The sequence below is a fragment of the Arachis stenosperma genome, chromosome 3, assembly GCF_014773155.1.
Source record: "Arachis stenosperma cultivar V10309 chromosome 3, arast.V10309.gnm1.PFL2, whole genome shotgun sequence".
Lineage (NCBI taxonomy): Eukaryota > Viridiplantae > Streptophyta > Magnoliopsida > Fabales > Fabaceae > Arachis > Arachis stenosperma.
In genome coordinates, this window is record NC_080379.1 from 448,160 (window position 1) to 464,658 (window position 16,499).

Here is a 16,499-nt window from a genome sequence, read left to right on the forward strand (position 1 = left end):
AAATGAGACACCCTTTTAGATTTTGATCTTGTTTCTACGACAAAAGTGTTAGCTTTTTTTATATAGCTTGTGTTTGAAGAGAAGGAAGAATATTTAAGAAGAAGGAGATAATGGAGGTGCTTGAAGGAACAGTAGTATGCAGAAAGCGCCAGAAGAAAAAGAAGAAAACACTGCTTTTTATTGCGTCTTTTTAGCATAGAAAGGAAATAAAAAATAAAATCAAATATTATTTGCTCTCTTTCTCCCTCTGCAAGAAAAAACTGGAATTTCTGAATTATGATGCTGTATGAATAATAAAACTTATTATTCATTTATTATAATTTAATTTTATTTAGAGTAATAATACATGTATACTAAAATCAGTCACTAAAATTAGCAATCAGTATAAATACATATTAAAATATAAATACATGTGTGGCTTAATTTATTTTCAATGTGTCTTTTATATTTCAGCATGTATTTTATACTTGTAGCTGACTTTGATAGTTGATTTTAGTATACACATAACATAACTCATATAACATAAATTAAAGTTCTAACAATAAACATTTATAATTCATTATTTTGCGGAATAAATATTTAATACACATAAATACCATTTATTCCATTAAATATATACATTAGAATATCTCTAACGGAGTGTTTTTAGAAAATTACTTTTGATATTTTCAAAAAATAAATTGAATAATTGAAATTTGTATTGAAATTGATCGATGAAATGACACCGGTATTAATTTAGAGATACAATATCATCCTGATAAAAAAATCTAATAAATTTTTGCTACTCATATAATTATGTTGATGAAATAATTAAAAGTAACATAAAATTCTAACTAAATTAAGACTAAGCATTGGAAAATAAATTTTATTTTTAAGTTTAGATAATTATTTATGATATATAGTTTCTATTTTATAAAATTTAAATAAAATTAAAATTAAATCTAGTATTAAAAATGCTCTTAATATTAATATAAAAAAAATGTTATCTGCTATTATGCAGCAGGAAACAAATCAAGTTAGATAGAAAATAATTTGGTAATCAATATTGTTTTTTGTTATATTTGTTTTGTATTTATTAGGAAAATACTGTCCAAATTTTCCCCTAAATGTTGGCTAATAAGTTATAATAAATGGAGTAATATTATATGTACACTAAAATCAACCATCATAATTAGTTACCAATATAAAATATATATATATATTAGAATACAAATAAACATTAAAAATAAATTAAGTCACACATGTATTTATACACAAATACATTGATAGTTAATTTTAATTTAACGTACAAGTAACATTTTTCTTTCATTTATGTTATATGTGTTAGAACTTTATGTTATATGAGTTATGCTATGTGTACACTAAAATCAGCCACAACTATAAAATCATTTATGTTGTATGTGTTAGAACTTTATGTTATATGAGTTATGGAGGTGCTTGAAGGAACAGCAGTATGCAAAAAGTGCGAGAAGAAGAAGAAGAAAACACTACTTTTTATTGCGTCTTTTTAGCATAGGAAGGAAATAAAAAATAAGATCAAATGTTTTTTGCGCGCTCTCTCTCTGCAAGAAAAAACTGGAATTTTTGAATTATGAGGTTGTATGAATAATAAAATTTATTATTCATTTATTATAATTTAATTTCATTTAGAATAACACAAATACCATTTATTACGTTAAATATATAAAATAGAGCATTTCTAATAAAGTGTTTTTCGAGTATTATTTTTGATATTTTTAAAAACTAAATTGAAGGAATAAGTACTTTTTTGTGCCCAAGGTCTGGGGTCGAAATCAAAATCGTCCTCAACCTTTTTTTCTTATTAAAATCATCTTCAACGTTACAAAACGTTATAAAATTGTTCTTTTTTACTTCAATTTTATTTTTTTTACCAAATTACCCTTTATTATTAAAAAATTATAAAATAAAATAGATATAAAATAAATAAATAAAAAAAGAAGAAAAGGGGGTGGGGACTGGGGAGAGAAAGAAAGGGGGGAGGCCGCGAGAAAAAGGGGGCAGGGAGAGAGAAGGCGGACCGCCGCCCTGTCCTGCTGCTTTGCTGTCCTGCCGCACCACACCGCACCGCCGCCCTGCCGCACCACACCGCACCGCACCACCGCACGACCTTCTTCTTCTTCTGTGAACTAGATTTTTGATGAACTTTGTTGTTATTGATGAAATTTGTTGTTGCTGAAATTTGAATTTCTGGATTTTTGATGAAATTTGTTGTTGTTAATGAAATCTGTTGATGATGATGATGATGACCATGAAGAGAGGGGCATGAGAAAGGGGGTGGGGGTTACGGTGAGGGAGCGGGGTGAGGGGGTAGGGGGTTACGGTGAGGGGGTGAGGGAGTGAGGGGATGAGGGGTGGGGGGGTTACGGTGAGGGGGTGAGGGGTGGGGGGTTACGGTCAGGGGCTTGATGCTGGTGGTGGTGGTGGTGGTGTTGGTGTTGATGGTGGTTGTGGTGGTATGGTGTTGGTTGCTGTTGATGGTGGCTGTGGTGGTATGGTGTTGTTGCTGTTTGGTGGCAGTGGAGGTGGTGGGGTGAGGATGGTGAAGAGGAGAATGATGATGATAAGGGTATTTTAGTCCGAAAATTCGAGAAAGGATGATTTTAAAGCGTTTTTTAACGTTGAGCGTGATTTTAATAAAAAAAAAGGTCGGGGACGATTTTGATTTCGACCCCAGACCTTGGGGACGAAAAAAGTACTTATCCCTAAATTGAATAATTGAAATTTGTATTAGAGTTGATTGATAAAATGACATCAGTATTAACTTAGAGATACGATATAATCTTAATAGAGAGAACTAATAAAATTTTGTTACTAATATATTTATGTTGATGAATAATTAAAAATAACATAAAATTTTAACACATATTTAAGTAATTATTTTTTATATACACAATAAATTTTGAATAAACTTTTATAACTCATTATTATGTGGAATAAATATTTAATACACATAAATTTCATTTATTACTTTAAATATATATATATTAGAGCATCTTCAATAAAGTGTGTTTAGAGTATTATTTTTTATATTTTCAACAAATAAATTGAATAATTGAAACTTGCATTAAAGTTGATGATAATAAAATTTTTCTACTCATATAATTTTGTTGATAAAATAATTAAAAATAACATAAAATTCTAACACATATATTTAAGTAATTAATTTTTTGTGTACACATCAAGTTTTGAATAAACTTTTATAACTCATTATTCTGTGGAATAAATATTTAATACACATAAATACCATTTATTCTGTTAAATTTTTACATTAGAGTATTTTTAATGGAGTGTTTTTAGAGTATTATTTTTTATATGTTTAATAAATAAATTGAATAATTGAAATTTGTATTAGAATTAATTGATAAAATGACACTGGTATTAACTTAGTGATACAATATTATTTTGATAAAGAACCAATAAAATTTTTCTGCTCATATAATATGTTGATCAAATAATTTAAGATAACCTAAAATTCTAACACATATATTTAAGTAATTGATATTTTGTGTACACATCCAGTTTTGAATAAACTTTTATAATTCATTATTTTGCGGAATAAATATTTAATACACATAAATGCCATTTATTCCATTAAATATATATATATATATATATATATATATATATATATATATATATATATATATATATATTAGAGTATCTCAAATTAGGTGTTTTTAGAATATTACTTTTAATATTTTCAAAAAATAAATTAAATAATTGAAATTTATATTGGAATTGATCGATGGAATAGTATTAGTTTAGAGATACAAACTTGATAGAAAACTAATAAAATGTTGCTACTCATATAATTATGTTGATGAAATAATTAAAAGTAACATAAAATTCTAACTAAAGTAAGACTAAGCAATGGAAGAATAAATTTCACTTTTAGTTTTAAATCATTATTTATGATATATAATTTCACAAATATTTATATGATATTTTATAAAATTTAAAATAAAATTAAAATTAAATCTAGTATTAAAAATGCTCTTAATATTATTATAAAAAAATGTTATCTGCTATTATGCAGCAGGAAACAAATCAAGTTAGATAGAAAATAATTTGGTAGTCAATATTGTTTTTTGTTATATTTGTTTTGTATTTATTAGGAAAATACTAACCAAATTTTCCCCTAATGTTTGCTAATAAGTTATATTAAATAGAGTAATACATGTACACTAAAATCAACCACCAAAATATGTATTTAGTTAATTTTAATTTAACGTACAAGTAACATTTTTCTTTCATTTATGTTATATGTGTTAGAACTTTATGTCGTATGAATTATGTTATGTGTACACTAAAATCAGCCACTAAAGTCAGCCACAAGTATAAAATTATTTATGTTATATGTGTTAGAACTTTATGTTATATGAGTTATGGAGGTGCTTGAAGGAACAGTAGTATGCAGAAAGCGCGAGAAGAAGAAGAAGAAAACACTGCTTTTTATTGCGTCTTTTTAGTAGAGGAAGGAAATAAAAAATAAAATCAAATGTTCTTTGCTGTCCTTCTCTCTCTGTAAGAAAAAATTGGAATCTCTGCAATAATAATAATATTTATTATTCATTTATTTTAATTTAATTTCATTTAGAAAATACTAAAATTAGCCACCAAAATCAATTACTAGTATAAAATACATATTAGAATACAAATATACATTAAAAATAAATCAAGTCACGCATATATTTATACACAAATATATTAATAGTTGATTTTAGTAGCTAATTTTAATTTAATGTGCAAATAACATTTTTCTTTCATTTAATATAACTTATTACTTATTAGCAAACATTAGGGGAAATTTTGGTTAGTATTATCCTAAATACAAAACAAATATAACAAAAAACAATATTGATTACCAAATATTTTTCTATCTAACTTCTCTTGATTTGTTTCCTGCTGCATAATACCAGATAACATTTTTTATAATAATATTAAGAGCATTTTTAATACTAGATTTAATTTTAATTTTAATTTTATTTTATCTTTTATAAAATATCATATAAATATTTGTGAAACTATATATCATAAATAATGATTTAAAATTAAAATTAAAATTTATTCCTCCAATACTTAGTCTTAATTTAGTTAGAATTTTATGTTATTTTTAATTATTTTATCAACATAATTATATGAGTAGCAAAATTTTATTAGTTTTCTATGAAGGCGATATTGTATCTCTAAGTTAATACCCATGTCATTTCATCAATCAATTCCAATACAAATTTCAATTATTTAATTTATTTTTTGAAAATAGTAAAAGTTATATTCTAAAATCACTCAATTAGAGATACTCTAATATATATATATATATATATATATATATATATATATATATATATATATATAATGAAATAAATGGTATTTATGTGTATTAAATATTTATTCCGCAAAATAATGAATTATAAAAGTTTATTCAAAACTTTATGTGTACACAAAAAATCAATTAATTAAATATGTGTTAGAAATTTATGTTATTTTTAATTATTTCATTAACATATTATATGAGTAGCAAAATTTTATTGGTTCTCTATCAAGGTGATATTATATCTCTAAGTTAATACCAGTATCATTTTATCAATTAATTCTAACACAAATTTCAATTATTCAATTTATTTCTTGAAAATGTAAAAAATAATACTCTAAAAACACTCAATTAGAGATACTGTAATATAAAAATTTAACGAACTAAATGGTATTTATGTGTATTAAATATTTATTCCGCAGAATAATGAGTTATAAAAGTTAATTCAAAACTTGATGCGTACACAAAAAATTAATTACTTAAATATATGTGTTAGAATTTTATATGTGTCTGGCGTCCATATCTCTGTCTTCGCTGCCATCTTCTAGATGTACCTTTCTTCCTCTTCTTCTCTGGATGTACATTTATCTTTGCCTCTTTTTCATGACATCGTGTTCTTCCTCTACTTGTATTTCCCACTACATTTTCTTCCTTTGGTTCTTTACATTTTTTAAAGTATATTTTATTGTTTGTTTATATAAATTTTGATTAATGTTTGTTAGGTTGATCAATTATACTATAAAGAGCCTATTAGATATTGTGTTGTTTTATTTAATTCTTTTTTTTATTAGTTGAATGATTGTAAGAAAGTAGTGGTGATGGTAGTGGAAGGGGGCAATGATACTTTTGTTATGTATACATAGTATTTTAGTTATTTTTCATTAGGTCTTACTAATAAAAGACTTGAATCCACATCTTTTTAAGAACCAAATTGTAGCCTAATCAGATCAAGCTCCAAAGTTGTTAACTGGAACTAGATAATGAATTGGATCTAAAGCTTTTAATATTCTACATCTAATTTGGAACTTTAGTAATGGACAAATAGTGGATAAAACCCTTAAATGTGCGTGTAAATGCAAATTATGCTTGAGTTTATAATATTTAGGATTGAAAAATGTCTAATTTATCTCAAATAAAAAAAATAAACAAGATGATGAGTTTCACAAGAGAAAATAGAAAATAGAGCTGTATTTTTTTTTCCTAAAAGAAAACAATAAATTTTACTTACACTAAAAGAGTACGAGAAATATCATTAACAATCATAAAAAGAGTTGATAAAATAAAATTAATTACAACATTTGTAATTTTTAAATTTATTTATATCACATAAATAGTTCTCTGTTACCTACAAAAACTAGATAAACAACTCAACTTTTCAGACTCTATAAAGCATTTAGCAGATAACATTAATTAGTATCCACATCGGCTGGTGAGGTCGTTTGGTCAAGGTCAATAGCATCCTCAATTGAGGAAGAATGCATGTTGAGATCTTCATGAATGATATTATTTGATACCCCATTTGTTGTTGTAGGAATCACATTATCCGATATGTCATTAGTTGTTACAATTGTGACACCATCTTGAACTGCATTTGTTCTTCCTGGTGATGAAGGGAAACTCTGTTCTTGCAATGACAACTTAAGAACTTTATGGCTACCCCTTGAGGAATCCGGAATATTCAGCTCGACAGCAACGCCTGCCGCAGCAGCATAGGGGACACCATCAGAAGAAGGGTCAGATGAGTACCTCTTCTTGATTTGGTTGCTAATGTTTTGCTTGAAAGTGGCCAAAACAAGCTGCAAGGTTACATTAATAATTAATAATGACTCAAAGTATATAGTTTATGCTTTGAAGAATATGGTACATCATTAAGCTAACAAGTAATAAAATGTGTTTGGATATAATGTATGTATTTTAGACAAGAATAGTATACTGAGAATCCGATTAAATGAGAATAGTACGTTACCAACACTATTAATGGATAACAGATATATCATTAAAATAAATAGAATCATTATCTTGGAAAGCTGTTATGACATCGAAACATACATTTTAAGGTCATAAATGCCTAACGATTACGAACGGACTGGGCCGTCCGAACGAACCGGACCGCCCTGGCTGTCCGGGCAGTCCGAAAGGTATAATATAGGAAAAAGGGAAACTCATGAGGTAAGGAATAATTCACTACAATCATACTAGGTGCACTACTGACTTAAGCATTGAAGTGCTTTGCAGGTTGCTCTCCCGACCTGGTGTAGACATAACTCAAGTTAGGATCCCAAAATCTCATAAGCTCGTAACCACACCAAAAGGTACGAATAGTATACAAACACTACAACTCCAAGTTGCTTATATATGGAAAGCTTACTACTAGCCATTGGCATAAAACATTCTTTGAATCCTATCTATGATTGAAAATTAATAACATTACTTTAAACATAAGGAACAGTAGTAATGAAATATGAACATGTTTATATGAAATGGTTTACTTGAATAGGGGCAGCAGCAATCAAAGAGTTCTCAATGCCACCACCAAAAACCCTGCCATCAGGTTTAGCAAGAGAAACACTCAACATGCCATCTTTGCGATATGCATTACCATTGCCATTGATGTAGGTGCATGATCCAGATAAAGATAAAATCTCAAACCTACCCTGTATATATATGTAACACAAAATCAATTGGGAAAGAATAAGAAAAACAATGTCTTTTTTATTGTTGATAGTTACCTCATATCTCAATAGACCACCAGGTTGGCGAATCACAACACTAGACACAGAACCAGTTGCTGAAAGTATGCAAACAGCACGAGGGCCTTTTTGGAAAAATGACAATATCCTACTTACCACATCCTGAAATATCATAAATTAAATATCAACAATTAATCATTTTGCAGTGTCTAATTTTTGTGTTACCACTTACCTCTCCAGTACCAACAATCATCACATGAGGTGTGAAGCTTCCACCAGCTGTTTCTGCAACAAACCCACCTGCATCACAAATGACATTGTAAATGAACTTACGTATTGACGATAGTCTTTGTCTTGTTGTTTTATATCATTATTGTACATAATCTCATGAAACAAATAACATTAATTAGTATCAAGAAGATAGTGGTAATGGTGTCATAGTGGTGGTTGCAGAGTAGAAAGGAGACAGTGATGTTTTTGTTATGTGTACATAGATAGTATTTTTGTTTTTTATTATGTCTTGTTAATAAAAGACTCGAATCCACGTATTTTTAAGAAGAAATTTTATCACCTGTGTGTGTTAATGATTCTGGTTCACAATTTTTAGAAGTTTCAATATAAATACGCTTATGTATTTACGGTTGTTTTTATCTTGTTATTTTATATCATTATTGTACATAATCTCATAAAATAAATAACATTAATTAGTATCAGAAACATAGTGGTGATGGTGTCATGGTAGTGGTTGCAGTGAAGAAGGAGACAATGATATTTTTGCTTTGTGTACATAGTATTTTTTACAATTTTATATTATTTATTACGTTACTCTTGTTTGCTTGTGTGACGTGAATGTCCACCCTAACTTTGACTTTTGAGGTTAAAATGACAAAATAATATAAGAATGGATCCTTTCAATTTTTTTCTCTTAATTGTTTGGTAAAGTGTGATCTGTCACTTTTCATTCTTTAATTGTTTCGTGGTATGCCAATAAATCTAATTTCTTATTAGTTATTATTACTATTATCATATAAAAAAGACAATATGTGTGGATTTTGATATTGTCAATTAAAATTTAATTTATTGTTATTAAAAAATTTAATAATTTTAAATAATTTTTAGATATTATTCTAAATTTTATTTACCACCTAAATATTGATTAGATTTTAATATAGCATTAATTTTTATATTAGGAAAATAATTATCCTCGGTTATATGCATCAATTAAAAATTTTAACAAAATATGTTATTTTATATCATCATTGTACATAATCTAGTGAAATAAGTAACATTAATAACATTAATTAGTATCAGGAAGGTAGCGGTGATGGTGTTATGGTGGTGGTTGCAGAGAAGAAGGGGGACAATGATATTTTTGTTATGTGTACATAGTATTTTTTGTTGTTTTTTATTATGTCTTGTTAATAAAAGACTCGAATTCACGTCTTTTTTAAAAAAACTTTATCACCTGTGTCAATTATTCTCGATTCACAACTTTTAGAAGTTTCAATATAAATGCACTTACGTATTGAAGGTAGTCTTTGTCTTGTTATTTTATACCATTATTGTACATAATCTCATGAAACAAATAACATTAATTAGTATGAGGTAGTGGTAATGGTGCCATGGTGGTAGTTGCAGAGAAGAAAGGAGACAGTGATGTTTTTGTTATGTGTACATAGATAGTATTTTTGTTGTTTTTTATTATGTCTTGATAATAAAAGACTCGAATCCACGTCTTTTTAAGAAAAATCTTTATCATGTGTGTTAATTATTTTCAATTCATAACTTTTAGAAGTTTCAATGTAAATGCACTTACGTATTGACAGTAGTCTTTGTCTTGTTTTATATTGTTATTGTACATAATCTCGTGAAAACAAATAAGATTAATTAGTATGACTTTTGTTGCGTCTATCTTCCTTCATTTTGTCATTGTCTATCTCCTTCGCAAATTGCAAGATCTACAACTATTGTCCATTGCAATGGCCATCCTTTGCTCCTTTGCTCCCTCCTTTTAAACCTCCTCACTTTCTTCTCTTCCTCTTTTTTTCTTATCGTCCATACCTTCTCACTACTCTTTCTTCCTCTCACTCGTCTTTCTTCTCTCATCCTTACTCCTTTTCTTCGATTATTGTTTCTAGCTTTTCTATTTTTTTTAGATCTAGATCTGATATTCAAATCTAGATCTAAAATAGCTCTTCTATGATTGTTCTTTCCCCTTTGTACTCCTTTTTTTTTCTTTTCTCCTTTTACGGTTCTCACCGCATACCGTGTTTTAGACCTAAGCTCAGTGTTCCTATTTTAATAACCTATATGTGGTGTTTTCATTTTATTTTTGTGGCAATAATGCTAGGGAACCAAGATGGTTCTAGCAAAAAATCAGCCAAATGCTTCTGGGTGAATTCAAAGTCTCTACGTGGATGGTGCTTATGGTAGGCATTAGGATGTTTCTTTTCTTTATAAATTGGATGGTTCTGAATCTGTTTTCTCATTTATCATGTTTTAGGCATTTAGAAAGGGAAGGAGGGTGAAGAGACAGAAGCTAATTGAATCAGTTTCCGTAATTCACGTTGCAATGATACTGAACATCCCCCTAATTTGAATGTGGTGAAACATTTAATAACCAATATTTTAAATCATAAATAAATAAAATTAATTACTATATTTATAATTAATTAAATTGTTCCATTCTTGACTGATTTGAAGTTGGTTTCATATATTTTTCTTTTTTGTGGTGGTATTTTTGGTTTTCTTTTATGGTTGCTGACGGTAGTTGAATGTTATAGATTTGTTCAGATATAAAAGAAAAATACTTTGAGAAGATGTTGCTATTCATAGAAAAATTTTCAGATCTAAAAAATATCTAGACCAATATAAAGAAGAAGAAGATATATCTTACTGTCTTATAGCACATATGTGTAGATTTAGAAACAAAAGAGATTTAATTGTCTTTATTTTTATCTTTTAAAATTTTTAATAATTGAATATTGTATTTTCTATCAAATTATAGTTCAATATATAGGATTATTTTTTGTATCAATATAGAATTAATGTTTCTATGATCTTTGTAAATGTTGTTTGATTTTTCTATGAATGAAAAGTGGTTTTTCTTTTGTGAAAAAATATGTGAGATCACACTTTATCAAATAATTAAAAGAAAAAAAATTGAGAAAATCTACACCAAAAATAATATTATTACTGATACTAAGTATTGTTTCGTAGTATGTCAGTAAATTTGATATCTTATTAGTTATTATTACTATTATCATATATAAAAGATAATATGTGTGGATTTTGATATTGTCAATTAAAATTTAATTTATTGTGATTAAAAAATTTAATACTTTTAAATAATTTTTTAGATATTATTTCAATTTTTATTTATCACCTGAATATTGATTAGATTTTAATATGGCATTAATTTTTATATCAGGAAAATAATTCTCCTTGACTATATGCATCAATTAAAAATTTTAAGAAAATATATGTTATTTTATATCATTATCATACATAATCTCGTGAAATAAATAACGTTAATTAGTATCAGGAAATTAGTGGTGATGGTGTTATGGTGGTGGTTGCAGAAAAGAAGGGGGATAATGATGTTTTTGTTATGTGTACATCAAGCTAGTCAAAATTGCGACTTTACTCGCGAAATCGCACACTTTTGCGATTGTGCACCCCCTCTCCATTCCGATTTTATTGTTCGAGTGACAGGAGTGTTGTTTACGTGGAATCGCCGAGCAAAGTCGTAAAATCGCTAGAATCATGATTTTGTTGGCGACCCCGTGTAAGAGGAAGAAGACTGATCTATAAGCGGTGTTCCATTGTTCCCTAACCTAGTTTGAAATTTGTCCGAATCCAGGCCCAGCACGTACAGAAGAAAGCTGAAAAGGAACCCTAGATTGGAGTAAAGTTCTTGCAGCAGGGGCATTCTTCAAACCAAAACAAAAAAAAAGCAGAGGCATCACATACAGTGCGACTGACGCTGTCTTCCTCCTCCGCGGAGAAGGGCTAATTGGGAGCTTGAACAGAAAAGCGAGGAAGGCGAAAGAAAATGCAACACCAACATCTCCTTTATGCAGCAGTTTTGCGGTGTCTCTTCATGGAAATTGAGTGACCAAAAACCTAGGAGGGGAGTGTGGAGAAGATATTCCAAAGAAATTTTATGGACAATATGCTCCAACACGCCAAAGGAGATGAGTTTGCCATTTGAAGGAGCTTTGTAAGCGCGTTCATGGAGTATTTGGGTTGCAATGAGTGTTGGGGATCTAGGTTGGGGGAAAACGGGTTGGAAAAGGGTGTCTGATGGTCATGGGGATGGGTAGCTTATGTTGGGTTGGGTCCAATTGTGGACTTGGACCTATGTCAAAAAAAAAAGAAAGAAAAAGGAACACTAGTGAATTTGCTTGTTCTCAAACATTTAAATTAGTGAATTTGCTAATGTGTGGTTTGAATGTGTAATTCTTTTTTTTTTTTTGAATATATACTCTATTGTAATATTCTGAATATGATTATATTTTTAAATTGTTAAATAAATATCTTTTTTGAATTGTTTAATGAAGCTTCTTTAGTTAGGGTTATATTCAATTATGTGTAATTTTGTTGTATTTCTTATATTTTTCAGATTTTATGATTTATGAATTAGATTTACGTTTTGTCAAACGATTTTACAAATTACGATTTTGCATTAGTTTTTCGAGTCGAAGTAAAAACTATGATTTTATTACCTTGGTGTACATAGTATTTTTTGTTGTTTTTTATTATGTCTTATTAATAAAAGACTCGAATTCATATCTTTTTTAAAAAAAAAAAAAACTTTATCACCTGTGTCAATTATTCTGGATTCACAACTTCTAGAAGTTTCAATGTAATTGTACTTACATAATGACGGTAGTCTTTGTCTTATTTTATATAATTATTGTACATAATCTCGTGAAAATAATTAACAATTAACATTAATTAGTATTTGATTTTTGTTGGGTCTACTTTTATTCTGCCACTGTTCATCTCCTTCGCATGTTGCTCACCGCTGCCGACTATCTCCTTTGCACGTCGCAAGATTTGTAACTGTTCACCATTGCAGTGGCCCTCCTCTACTCCCTCTCATTAAACTTCCTTCTTTTCTTCTCTTCCTCTTTTCTTTCCTACTGTCCATACCCTTCCACCACTCTTTCTTCTTCTCACTCTTTTTTTTTCTCTCATCCTTGCTCCTTTTCTTCGATTGTTATTTCTAATTTTTCTATTTTTTTGAGATCTAGACATGAGATCTATAATAACTCTTTTGTGATTGTTCTCTTCCCTTCGTACTCCTTTTCTTTTTTTTTTCTCCTTCTACGATTTTCACCGTAGATCGTATTTTGGACCTGAGCTTAACTCTGTGTTTCTGTTTTAATAACCTATCTGTGGTGTTTTCATTTCATTTTTATGGTGGTATTTTTGGTTTTTTTATGGTTGCTGACGGTAGTTGGATGATATAGATTTTTTCAGATCTAAAAGAAAAATATTTTCAAAAGACATTGCTGTTCTTAAAAAAACTTTCAGATCTAAAAAAATATTTAGACCGAAATAGAGAAGAAGAAGATATATCTTATTATCTTACAATACATATGTATAGATCTAGAAACACAAAAAATTTAATTTTGTCTTTGTTTTTATCTTTTAACATTTTTAATAATCTAATATTATATTTTTTATCAAATTATAATTCAATATATAGGATATTTATTTTTTTGTATCAATATAGAATTAATGTTTCTATCATCTTTGTAAATGTTATTTAGTTTTTCTATGAATGAAAAATGGTTTTTTTTTTCTCTGATGATTTCAACCACTTGACTACCCCTCCTTCAATAAAGTCAAACCAAAAAATCATGCAAAGCCATTTTTAAAGGAAAAAACTAATGAAACAGTAGTAATAATTAGTAACAGAAAGAAACACACTCACCAATGGAGGCCAGAATCTGCAGTTTTCCAGAACCACGTGGCCTTCCTCTTCCCTTCTTTACCGCAGGGCTCTCAAGTGGAGACGCTACCGCTTCCGCGAACCCCGAAGGCGGCGGCTCTGACGTCGGAGACGTCATCATCCCTCCCCCGCTGCCGTCTTTGTCGACATACTTTCGAGGTCTCCCTCTCCCCCTCTTCACAACCACCACTCCATGATGCTGCTCCCAACCTCCAGCTTCGGGTCTTGACACCCAGTCCGAGCCTCCAGAATCAGGCACCGCCGCCACCTTTGCTTCGTTCGGCACGATAGTGTTGTTGTTGAAAGAGCTAGTGTGGTCCAAAATGGGGTTAGAGGGTTGTTGAGGCTTTTGTTGCTCCATAAATGAGACACCCTTTTAGATTTTGATCTTGTTTCTGCGACAAAGGTGTTAGCTTTTTTTATATAGCTTGTGTTTGAAGAGGAGGAAGAATATTTAAGAAGAATGAGAGAATGGAGGTGCTTGAAGGAACAGTAGTATGCAGAAAGCGTTAGAAGAAAAAGAAAAAAACACTGCTTTTTATTGCGTCTTTTTAGCAGAGAAAGGAAATAAAAAATAAAATCAAATGTTCTTTGCTCTCTTTCTCCCTCTACAAGAAAAAACTGGAATTTCTGAATTATGATGCTGTATGAATAATAACTTATTATTCATATATTATAATTTAATTTCATTTAGAGTAATATCATATGTATACTAAAATTAGTCACTGAAATCAACTATCGGTATAAATACATATTAAAATATAAATACATGTGTGCCTTAATTTATTTTTAATATGTTTTTTGTATTTTAACATGTATTTTATACTTATAGCTGACTTTAGTTGTTGATTTTAGTGTACACATAATATAACTCATATAATATAAGGTTCTAACACATATATTCAAGTAATTGATTTGTTGTGTACACATCATGTTTTGAAGAAACTTTTATAATTCATTATTTTGCAGAATAAATATTTAATACATATAGATATCATTTATTCTGTTAAATATATATATTAGAGTATTTTTTATTGAGTGTTTTTAGAGTATTATTTTTTATATTTTTAAAAAATAAATTAAATAATTGAAATTTATATTAGAATTAATTGATGAAATGACACTGGTATTAACTTAGAGATACAATATCAACTTGATAAAAAATCAATAAAATTTTGCTACTCATATAATTATGTTGATGAAATAATTAAAAATAACATAAAGTTCTAACACATATTTAAGTAATTAATTTTTTGGGTACACATCAAGTTTTGAATAAATATTTTTAACTCAGTATTCTGCGGAATAAATATTTAATACACATAATACCATTTATTACGTTAAATATATACAATAGAGCATTTTTAATAAAGTATTTTTCGAGTATTATTTTTTATATTTTTAAAAAATAAATTGAATAATTGAAATTTGTATTAGAGTTGATTGATAAAATGACATTAGTATTAACTTAGAGATACGATATTACCTTAATAGAAAGAACTAATAAAATTTTGTTACTAATATATTTATGTTGATGAATAATTAAAAATAACATAAAATTCTAACACAAATTTAAGTAATTGATTTTTTATATATACAATAAATTTTGAATAAACTTTTATAACTCATTATTATGTGGAATAAATATTTAAGACACATAAACTTCATTTATTACTTTAAATATATATATTAGAGCATCTCTAATAACGTGTGTTTAGAGTATTATTTTTGATATTTTTAACAAATAAATTGAATAATTGAAACTTGTATTAGAGTTGATGATGAAATGATACCGCGAGTATTAAATTAGAGATACGATATTACTTTGATAGAGAATCAATAAAATATTTCTACTCATATAATTTTGTTGATAAAATAATTAAAAATAACATAAAATTCTAACACATATATTTAAGTAATTAATTTTTTTTGTACACATCCACTTTTAAATAAACTTTTATAACTCATTATTCTACAGAATAAATATTTACTACACATAAATACCATTTATTCTATTAAATTTTTACATTAGAATATCTCTAATTGAGTGTTTTTAGAGTATTATTTTTTATATTTTCAAAAAATAAATTGAATAATTGAAATTTGCATTGGAAATAATTGATCAAATGACACCAGTATTAACTTAGAGATACAACATCACTTTGATAGAGAACCAATAAAATTTTGCTACTCATATAATATGTTGATGAAATAATTAAAAATAACATAAAATTCTAACACATATATTTAAGTAATTGATTTTTTGTGTGCACATCAAATTTTGAATAAACATTTATAATTCATTATTTTGCGGAATAAATATTTAATACACATAAATATCATTTATTCCGTTAAATATATACATTAGAATATCTCTAATCGAGTGTTTTTAGAATACTACTTTTAATATTTTCAAAAAATAAATTGAATATTTGAAATTTGTATTGAAATTGATCGATGAAATGACACCGGTATTAATTTAGAGATACAATATCACCTTGATAAAAAAACTAAT

The 16,499-nt window shown here is 27.8% G+C and overlaps 1 protein-coding gene across 1 annotated transcript; it reads right to left on the minus strand.

Annotated features, from left to right (window-relative positions):
* Positions 1–6,738: 6,738 nt before the first annotated feature.
* On the minus strand, positions 6,739–14,345 carry LOC130968969 (AT-hook motif nuclear-localized protein 11-like). Its single transcript, XM_057894502.1, has 5 exons — positions 13,967–14,345; positions 8,255–8,322; positions 8,062–8,184; positions 7,822–7,986; positions 6,739–7,128 (listed from the first exon to the last, which is right to left on the minus strand). The coding sequence occupies exons 1-5, from the start codon at positions 14,343–14,345 to the stop codon at positions 6,739–6,741; spliced, it is 1,125 nt and encodes a 374-aa protein (XP_057750485.1).
* Between the last annotated feature and the right edge of the window lie 2,154 nt (positions 14,346–16,499).